Source organism: Callospermophilus lateralis, chromosome 2, assembly GCF_048772815.1.
Source record: "Callospermophilus lateralis isolate mCalLat2 chromosome 2, mCalLat2.hap1, whole genome shotgun sequence".
In the NCBI taxonomy this organism is placed as follows: domain Eukaryota; kingdom Metazoa; phylum Chordata; class Mammalia; order Rodentia; family Sciuridae; genus Callospermophilus; species Callospermophilus lateralis.
Window position 1 is genome coordinate 158002983 of NC_135306.1, and position 9796 is coordinate 158012778.

The 9796-nt window shown below is 42.1% G+C and overlaps 1 protein-coding gene across 1 annotated transcript; it reads left to right on the forward strand.

Moving 5' to 3' along the window:
• Window positions 1–606: 606 nt before the first annotated feature.
• Window positions 607–8049, forward strand: Eif3f (eukaryotic translation initiation factor 3 subunit F). Its single transcript, XM_076846829.2, has 8 exons — window positions 607–1002; window positions 3888–3958; window positions 4203–4282; window positions 4722–4859; window positions 6390–6481; window positions 6886–7022; window positions 7150–7263; window positions 7819–8049. The coding sequence occupies exons 1-8, from the start codon at window positions 624–626 to the stop codon at window positions 7894–7896; spliced, it is 1089 nt and encodes a 362-aa protein (XP_076702944.2). The 5' UTR covers window positions 607–623; the 3' UTR covers window positions 7897–8049.
• Window positions 8050–9796: the final 1747 nt, after the last annotated feature.

Sequence of the window (9796 nt, forward strand, 5' to 3'; positions counted from 1 at the left end):
GGCATGCATGTGGCCCGGGTTCGATACGCAGCACCACATACAAAGATGTTGTGTCTGCCGAAAACTAAAAAATAAATCAATATCTCTCTCTCTCTCTCTCTCTATCTATCTCTCTCTCTAAAAAAAAAAAAAAAAAAAAAAAAAAAGAGGAGGGAGGAGGGGAAGGGGGAAGTTCTAGGGACTGAATTAAACCAAATTATATTCCATGCTTTTATAACTATGTAAAATGTTCACTAATATTATATGTAACTAAAAAGAATCAAATATTTTTTTAGAGACACTTTGATCCCATTTAAGACTAAACCAGGAATTGCTACCTTTGCGCTACTCTCTGGCTCCATCTGGCGGCAGCTATGCAGAATATGTTTCATTGTTTCCTAACACGGTCCCAAGTTTATTAGGAACAATTTGACTTGGCCTTCACTGAGTGTGCATCGGACCTAAAACAAGAAGCACAAACTCCGGAAGACATTACAAACAGCCGGAAATTGTCGTGCCCCAAGAAGTGTCATTGGTAACCAATGGGCACCGACGCCTCGTTCACGTGGTACATACTCAGCCTATGGAGTTTCTAATTCTCGCAAACTCACTCCCTTCCGCTCCAGGTTTCCTTTCTCAACAAGATGGCCACACCGGCGGTACCGGCAAGTACTCCTCCCGCCACTCCGGCCCCAACCCCAGCTCCGACCGTCGCTCCAGCCCCAGCCTCAGCCCCAACTCCCTCGCCAACGCCTGCTCCAGCGCCAGCTGCGGCTGCAGCGCCGACTGCGGCTCCAGCTTCACCTTCCGACGCCGCGGCTACTCCCGCGGCACCAGGCCAGACCGCGTCCTCGGCGCAAGCCCCAGCGCAAACCCCCGCGCCCTCCCTGCCGGGTCCTGCTCTCCCAGGGCCCTTCCCCGGAGGCCGCGTGGTCAGGCTGCACCCGGTCATTCTGGCCTCCATCGTGGACAGCTTCGAGCGACGCAACGACGGCGCTGCGCGTGTTATCGGAACTCTGCTGGGTGAGTGGTCAGATGTTATTCTGCACATCTCGTGTTAACTGTTTCATCCCCCAATCCTTCTTCCAATCCACACTGATTTTGTTACCTGTTTCTCTATCGCACTTTCCGGCTGCGATTTATCTTCCCAGAGGGCTTGAACACTCCCCTCACGTGCCCGATCGATGTACTTCAAGCGACGCAAAATATAACAAGGAGTAGTTGTCGTTTACTGAAGAGCAACTGCCGAGTGACTTCCGTTTTTTTTATGTGGTGCTGAGGATCGAACTCGGGTCCTGCGCGTGCTAGGCGAGCGCTCCACAGCCAAGCCACATCCCCGCCCCCGTTTTATTTTTTAATATTTCCAGCAGCATTTTATGTCAAGAATGATAAACCTCATTCTGCCAAAAATGAACTCAAAACTCCCAGTAGAAAGTAAAGTACCCTTGACTCCTTAAACCCAGTGACCATATCCCACCCCCCTCTTATCCAATGACTAAATGTCTTTGTTCTCCAGATGTTCACAAAGTTTTTTTTAACCATTTGGCAAAGGATTGGGAACAACTGTAAAAAGGTTACTCTCAACAAGTAAGCTGATTTGCCTGGAACTTATTTAGGATTTTGTAGTATTTTGTTTTCCTTGAACTTAGCCTGACCCTCTGTCCCTCCATCTCCCCTAATATTAGCTCTTAATACAATAAGTACTGTTCAGCCCGGTGCCCTCTCTGATTTTACAATTAGATACAGTTTTATTATCTGTTTATAAATCTGTGTTTAGCCTTCAGATTGAAGACTATATCTTACCTGCCTGTGTTATAGATTTGGGAAACAAATATTTTCTGTTAAAGTGGTTTGTAAAACTGGAAAAACTAAAGAGGGATTGCTGATAATAAATGCCTTTCTCCAGAAGCTGCTAGTCCCATTAAATTCATTTCTATTCTCAGTGACTGCTTTCAAACCCCTTTGTAAGACTGCTCTACTTGAATGCATCATTTATTTTTCTTATTCTTGACTTTGTAATAGGACTTACACTGTAGAAGACAGTTTGTATATTGCAAATAAGACGAAGATATATAGATAGATTTCACCAAATAGTAGCCATGTGCCTTAAGGCAAACTGCTTAAAGTCTAATTCCTTCAGTGGCTGCTTCAACAGAGTTTTAGTGAGAACTCCATCATTACAGAAAGCATCTAACTGTGCTGATACACATCAGTTACATCTACCACATCAGGCCCATGCTGTCCCAAGTGCTAGGGACTGAATTAGTCCCTAGTACATACATACATTCTCTGTCTCTGACCATGTAGCACTTTATAGAAACTTAAATTGATTCATTATCTTCTAAACATTATTTTTTCTCAAACCAAACCTTTATATTCTGCCACACATGCCTTCCTTGCTCTCCCTTATTTGTTTAAATTCCATCCATCCTCAAGGTCCCTAGCAGAAATATTAGCATTAATCTTCCATCCAATATACTCACCCTTACTCTATCCTTATCCTCCCACAATATGAAGACACTCTGTAAGTGCCCCATTGTAGACTTCTGCAGCAAATGATTTTTGCATTACTAATATAGCATTTGACAGATACTTATCAAATTTTCCCAATTCACTGGAGCTATTTTAAGAGACAATCTTCTACCCAAAGTTTATGCTTAGTGCCCCAGTTACTACAATGACACCCTAGTCAGACCAGCTAAATTTAGACCTTTAGATCCTTTTGAAAACTGAATCGTGGTACAGTGCTCTTGGTGTTAAGCATTTAAACTTTTATTAACAAAAACATTTTTAGGTCAGGGCCTGACCTTTGAAGAAGCATAGAGTAAAAGATAGCAGAACTAAGATAGAACCCTGACAACTGGAGAAGTCCCTGGAAGAGCCAACAGAAATTTAGAAAGAGAAGGAAGAAAACTAGAGACTAGTGTCCTATCCCAAAGAAAAGAAAGTGTTTGTTGTTGATGATGATGAGGGGCTTTACCACTGAGCAACATCCCCAGCCCTTTTTATTTATTTATTTATTGGGGGAGGGGGGCAGTGTCTCACTAAGTTGCTTAGGTCCTTTACTTGCTGAGGCTGACCTCAAACTTGCAATCCTCCTAACTCAGCCTCCCAAGTGGTTGGGATTACAGATATGTACCACCATACCCAACAAAAAGAAAGTTTTAAGATGAAGTCATCAAGTTTTTTGAATGCTGTTGAGACATCAGATACGATATCTATTTAGAGTTTAAGCACATAGTTTGAAGAAGAGAACAAAAATCAGTAAATTGCATTAGACAAACTCTGGTACCCACTAGCAACATTGAGGTCTCTGGTGGACAGGGAAGCAAAGCACTTGAGGCCTAGGGCAGGAGGTGCCAGTAGATTAGAAGAAAGTAGAAAAGTCAAAGAACTAGTTGCTCAGTGAGGTCAAGGAATTGGTATAGTGGGATAGATGATATCAACTAGAAAAACAAAGTTTGTGGTAAAGACTGACATTGATATTTAAGGTTCACGGATAGAGGGTTTCTGCGTGAGTTAAATAGAGGGTTTCTGATAGAGTTAAATTGTGCTGACAGTGTGAAATGAGGCTATTTTATTGGCAGTAAAATCTTCTAGGTAGCTGTGCAGATTAAATTATTGGGCAAGAGTCTACAGGCTGAAAAATGAAGGCCAAAGAATAAAGGTCTAGGAAGGGCTGATAATAGAAAGTAAAAGAAAAAAAGGAAATCTTGTGAAGGAAGGAGTTGATCATTCCAGAGTTTTGGTTATCTGGCGAATCCTGGTTCTATTGATGCTGAACTTGAAGCCACTGAGTTGGATTACTGTTCACTGGCTTTGAAGGACCTTCTAAAGCATTTCAACAGTAGTCAGAGACTATTGGGAGCCTTAGAATTAAATAACGCATGGACAATTCTCTTTCACAGGAACTGTTGACAAGCACTCAGTGGAGGTCACCAATTGCTTTTCAGTGCCACACAATGAATCAGAAGATGAAGTGAGTAGGAATTTGAACTGCCCCTCTGCAGTATGTTGCTGTGCATTTGTCAGGCTCCCCTCAGGGACCCTCCTGCACAATTTATTGTGCTTATAACTAGAGCTCCTACAGCCTAAGAGTTTCATTCCGTTGTATGTACTTCCCTGGTCTGTTCTGTCTATTAGGGCATGAGGGTCTGTCCTTTTTATTCCATTTTTCTATGAACTTCTAGCTTCTTAGCTTCCTTTCCTGCCTTCCCTCTTAGGTGGCTGTTGACATGGAATTTGCTAAGAACATGTATGAATTGCACAAAAAAGTCTCTCCAAATGAACTCATCCTGGGCTGGTAAGTTGGGGAAGGGCAGGGCTGGATGGAAAGTCTCTCAGTGATTGCCAGGTTCTTCTGCCATCAGAATAAAGCTTGTCTTCCCCTTTTAGAGACAAGAGTATTAAAATTGTCTGATCTCAAGAAGCTATGAATTGACTCAGGAGGCTGAGGCAGAAGGATCACAAGTTTGAGATCAGCCTCAACAACTTAGTGAGGCCCTAAGCAATTTAGCAAGACCCTGTCTCAAAATAAAAAGCACTGGAGGTGTGGCTTAGTGGTTAAACACCCCTGGGTCCAATCTCTGGTCCTTTGATTCAGAAATATTTATTTTGAATTTCAGCTTTGATTTGTAAGTCTTGTTCCATTAAGTATGACTACCATAGGGTTATTGAATACCCAGCCCACCATTGTGTTTGATGTTGATGCCATGAATCTACAACTATGTTCTATTTTCCAGGTATGCCACAGGACATGACATCACAGAGCACTCTGTGCTGATCCATGAGTACTATAGCCGGGAGGCCCCTAACCCTATTCATCTCACCGTGGACACAAGTCTACAGAATGGTCGAATGAGCATTAAGGCCTATGTCAGGTGACCACAGAGTCTTGGGCCATAAGGGAATAAAAGGCTATCCAGCCCTCCCTAGATGACACCCCACCCTACCTCATACAGGTTTAATTCCTTCACTGCTTCTTCAGGAAGCTCATTTCTTTCTCTTAGAAAGGAATTGGAAAGATTTCATTCTGAAGCAAAAACTGTCCCCATAATTTCATCTGCTAATCCTCCTGTACTCTAGATACTCCTTCCTCTTAACCAATTTTAAATGGCAACCCTTTAGGTATTTGAGCAAGTTTTCACGTTTCATGTCATCTTATCTAGAATAGGCAGTCCTCGCTTGATATTCTTGTGATTCATCTTCATTATTCTGGGTTACTCTTTAGTTGTCATTCCTAGGACTTACTATTTATGGATTAGTGGGTGACTGTCCTTGTTTTTAACACATCTATTAGCCCAGGATTGTATGCAGTTTTGGTGACAGTAACATTACAGTGTTTACACATTGAATTTTCAGGCCATTAAAATGCCAGTTGATGGGGATTGTTGGAAAAGGCCCTAGTGGCTTACTGAAGACAGGTCTGCTATGAGAGTTAGAAGAATTGTACCTTGTGGTTAGTGAGTGCCTTTGTTAGTGCATCTCATTTGCTGTTTCATTTTATGATGTTTCTTTGGTGGGCAGGAGTCTGCAGAATGACTGCATGAGCATCAAGGCCTGTCATGTGATCATTGAGTCTTGGACCATAAGGGAATAAAAAGTCTGACACTCATGTAGCCAGTTAACTGTTGGGCAATAAGACAAAGATGGTGGGTGCCAACCCCTCGTATACCAACTGATGTACCATTGAGCTCTAGCCACTGTCTAAATTCTAGTCCTTCCAGATAATTCATACTCCTCAAAATCCATTTGAACATATAGAGTCAACATAGTAAAGACATCACTTTTTTTTTTTAAGAGAGAGGGAGAGGGAGAGAGAGAGAATTTTTTTATTTTTTAATATTTATTTTTTAGTTTTTGGCGTACACAACAACTTTGTTTGTATGTGGTGCTGAGGATCGAACCCGGGCCGCACTCAGGCCAGGCGAGCGCACTACCACTTGAGCCACATCCCCAGCCCCAAAGACATCACTTTTAATAACTTTATTTGTAGCATCCCAGTCTCGTCCTGATGGACCAGAGTCTATTTATTTTTTTCAGTGCTGATGAGAGGCTCCCAGAAAAGACCTCTCTTGTCTCCATTTGCTGGGGGTGAGTGGGTATCTCTATAGCTGGATCCACAGGGAAATTAAGAGTCCTGTCCTTTCTTTGTTGACATTGCAATGTATGAAGTCATCCTCCAAAGGGACAGGCCAGTTCCAAAGGCTAAAGGTCCTTCTAGTGTGTAGAATGAGCTAAGGGGAGAGATGAGTTTGGTTTCTTTGAGACCTCAGATTCAAGTGGTCCCTGCCTTCTTGCCTCAGAAACTTGGAAGCAGTATTCTTGTTGTAACTGCTTTTCCATGCCAGGCTAGGTGTGGCTACCTTGCTGTCTAAACCATCTGTTTACCTTTTTCCTTCCCTTCCCAGCACTTTAATGGGTGTCCCTGGGAGGACCATGGGAGTGATGTTCACACCTCTCACCGTGAAATATGCATATTACGATACTGAACGCATTGGAGGTGAGTAACCTTGCCATCCACTCCTTAAAGACTTAGCCTTTTCAAGGGAGGGGGCTATTGCTCTCTAACAAGGCTGGAGGCCTTAAATGACTTGAAGAGATTGATTTAAGGTTTGTGATGGTTTGGATTTCAATAATTTTTTGAGAAATCGTTAGAGGTGGGAAATTATCAACTAGAGACAACTTGACCATTTGTATGAGACCAAAAGCAGTGATTAGCTTACTAGGTAGAGGAGCTGAGCCCCTCCAAAGGAAAAAAATCCAATAAGGACTGAGCAGGGAATTTGGAGAGTCCAGAAGGGGTTCAGGGAGGGTTATCAGATTAGTTAGAGAGCATCTCCTTCCTAATGGCATGACTTAATTTCCCTCTGTCTCTTATTGTCTACCCCTACCCAACTCCCACAGTTGACCTGATCATGAAGACCTGTTTCAGCCCCAACCGAGTGATTGGACTCTCCAGTGACTTGCAACAAGTGGGAGGGGCATCAGCTCGCATCCAGGATGCCCTGAGCACAGTGTTGCAGTATGCAGAGGATGTGCTGGTAAGAGGGAAAAAGGAGAAACACGGGAGGGGACGGAGCTCCACCTTGAGATCACCGAAGGATCTGCTGATAAAATGACAGTGCCCAGTGGTGAATATTAACTATTCCTCTTTACTTTGGTGCTTAGTCTGGGAAGGTGTCAGCTGATAATACTGTGGGCCGCTTCTTGATGAGCTTGGTTAACCAAGTACCCAAAATAGTTCCTGACGACTTTGAGACCATGCTCAACAGCAATATCAATGTAAGTGCCAATCCTGGGCCTCTTCCTTCTACCTCAGCAAGGAAACAACTGTGAAAGGAGTTGGTGGGGTGGTTCAGAGTAGGATATAAGGATATAAGCTCCACCTTTGGCCACCTTGCAGACCAGGTTGGAGGGAAGGAAGGGGTAGTACACATGTTCAGAGGATCTCATCCTTCTGCTTCTTTGATTCCATTGTCTTAGGTACTGCTGATACTACTGTGACTTGTTATAGACTTACTATAGAAAGAAATACTAAAATTCAAAGATAATGAAAATGCAGTTTCTTATTTTCCCCATCGTTGTTTATAGACCCCGCCCCCACTCCTCTCTCAGTCTTCCGCTTGTGAATCTTACCTAAAGCACTGCTAGTCTGTAAGTCCATCGGTAGAGAAAGGAAAGTATCTCCAAGCATTTCCTTCCTGTCTTCCATGTTTGACTCCTGCTCAGTCACTCCCAGCTGTCATTTATCCAGGATTGTTCTCACACCCAGTGTTCACAACTGGCCAGACCAGCCATTGTGCTCACTTATTATTTATTTATTCTTTTGTCTTTTAGGACCTGCTGATGGTGACTTACCTGGCCAATCTCACACAGTCACAGATTGCCCTCAATGAGAAACTTGTAAACCTGTGAATGGGCCCCAAACAGAACTCCTGCCAGTCTGACTTTCTACCCTAGGACTCAGGATGAAGTGGAGGAGAAATGGTTTCTTTGTGGTCTTGAGTCACACTGAGTCAGTCAGCTGCTTGTGACTCTGAATAAACATAGCCTACTTTTTGTAATTGAGTTTCATCTGATGTGAGTTTATTGCTGGGTGGAAAGGAAGAAACTATTCTAAAGCTTACATTAAAAAGCACTGTAGGTAGAAGTTGGTTATGTTTGAATGACGCATCATCAGTAGTTGCACCCACTGCCCAAGCCATTTTAGCTTCTCGGCACACTAGTTTTACAGTGGCATTTTCTTATCACTCTTTTTTCTGTGGTCAGAATAGTGATGAGAGAGAATAGAATAGAAAAAGGGAAGAGACAGATTTCTAAAAATTTGAGAAATGAGCATAGAAAAGGTAGTTGAAAGAAAATAAGATGGTAAAACAGTCCAAATGCATCAGTAGGCACAATAAATAAAAGGATTAAATTAGCCAGACAGGGGAATTTGAATATTAAAACAAACCCCCATATGCAGTTTACAGAGACATTTGAAACAAGAACACAGAAAGTTGTCCTGTGTGGTAAATAACAGTATAGTTGGATCTTAATGTTCTGTAAAGAGCTAGTCTCGGAAGACAGTGCATAAAGTTCAAAAACAAGTAAAACTAAACTGTTATTTAGTAATATACATAAGGTCAGTTTTTGTTGCCTCTGAGGTTAGATTCCCTGCTCAGTTCATAGCCTTTCCATCAACCAGTCAGTAAAACAACCTTGCTTCATGTACATATGTTTTAAAGACACCTCATTTTGAGATACACATATGCACTCTTTGCCTCTTGCTATGTGATACTCTGTGCAGCCTGGGGATATTGTCAGCAAGAAGGCCATCACAGATTCAACTCCTTACCTTGCACCTTCAAGACCATGAGCCAAAATTCACTTGTTTTCTTTATAATGTTAAAAAAATTAATGTAAGCTCAGGGCCAAAAACTTGAATACTTGAATGAACCTTATCTCACATGTGTGTTTTCTCCAGAAGCCACATAACAGCACTTTTGCACTAGGAATGCTAGACAACATGCTTGGAGGACATTTTAAGCAGCAAAATCAGCAGACAAAACTACAAACACATGCCAGGCCACAGTAGTGCATGTCTTTAATCCCAGTGGTTTAGGAGGCTGGGGCAAGAGGATCATGAGTTCAAAGCCAATCTAAGTAACTAGGTGGAGCCCTAAGCAACCCAGACTCTGTCTCTAAATAAAATATAATGGGCTGGGAATGTGGCTTGATGGTTAAACATTCTGGGTTTAGTCCCCAGTACCAAAAATAAAGAAAAGATATAAAGTAGACTGAAAAGAACACTTGTTTATAAGAGCTAAAATAGCTGATTTTCACCTGGAAAATCATGAGGCACCTCAGATTTTCTCCATTCTAAACATATATTTATAAGTGAATGCAAAAGTGCTGATTAGAGTTATAAATCAATTTTAGCAAATGGTGAACTTTCAGATACAGAATCTGAACAGTGAAAATTGACAAGTTATGCCACTTATATATGATGTACGTGATAAAACTGAAAAGCAGAGAATGATGAAAAAATTTGCAACCAGGTGCAATGGCACACACCTATAACCCAGGGAGTTGGGAAGCTGAGGCAGGAGTACTAAAGGTTTGAAGCGAGCCTGGGCAACTTGTCAAGACCTTGTCTCGAAATTTTAAAAAAAGGATTCGGGATATAGCTTATTGGTAGTGCTTGCCTAGCATGCAAACAAAACCCTTGTATTTAAAAAAAAAAAAAAAATCATAGTGAGTGTTCATTTTGGAGGGGAAAGAAAGTAAAAGGAGAATGATCTAGTTTGTTTATTTTTTGTTTTGAGGTGGTTTG

Excerpts from the sequence above, each read along its gene's own strand:
- Eif3f (XM_076846829.2), top strand. The coding sequence starts at position 624 with ATGGCCACACCGGCGGTACCGGCAAGTACTCCTCCCGCCACTCCGGCC. Across the intron at positions 3,959-4,202 it reads ACAATGAATCAGAAGATGAA|GTGGCTGTTGACATGGAATT; the intron begins GTGAGTAGGAAT and ends CTTCCCTCTTAG. Across the intron at positions 6,482-6,885 it reads CGATACTGAACGCATTGGAG|TTGACCTGATCATGAAGACC; the intron begins GTGAGTAACCTT and ends CAACTCCCACAG.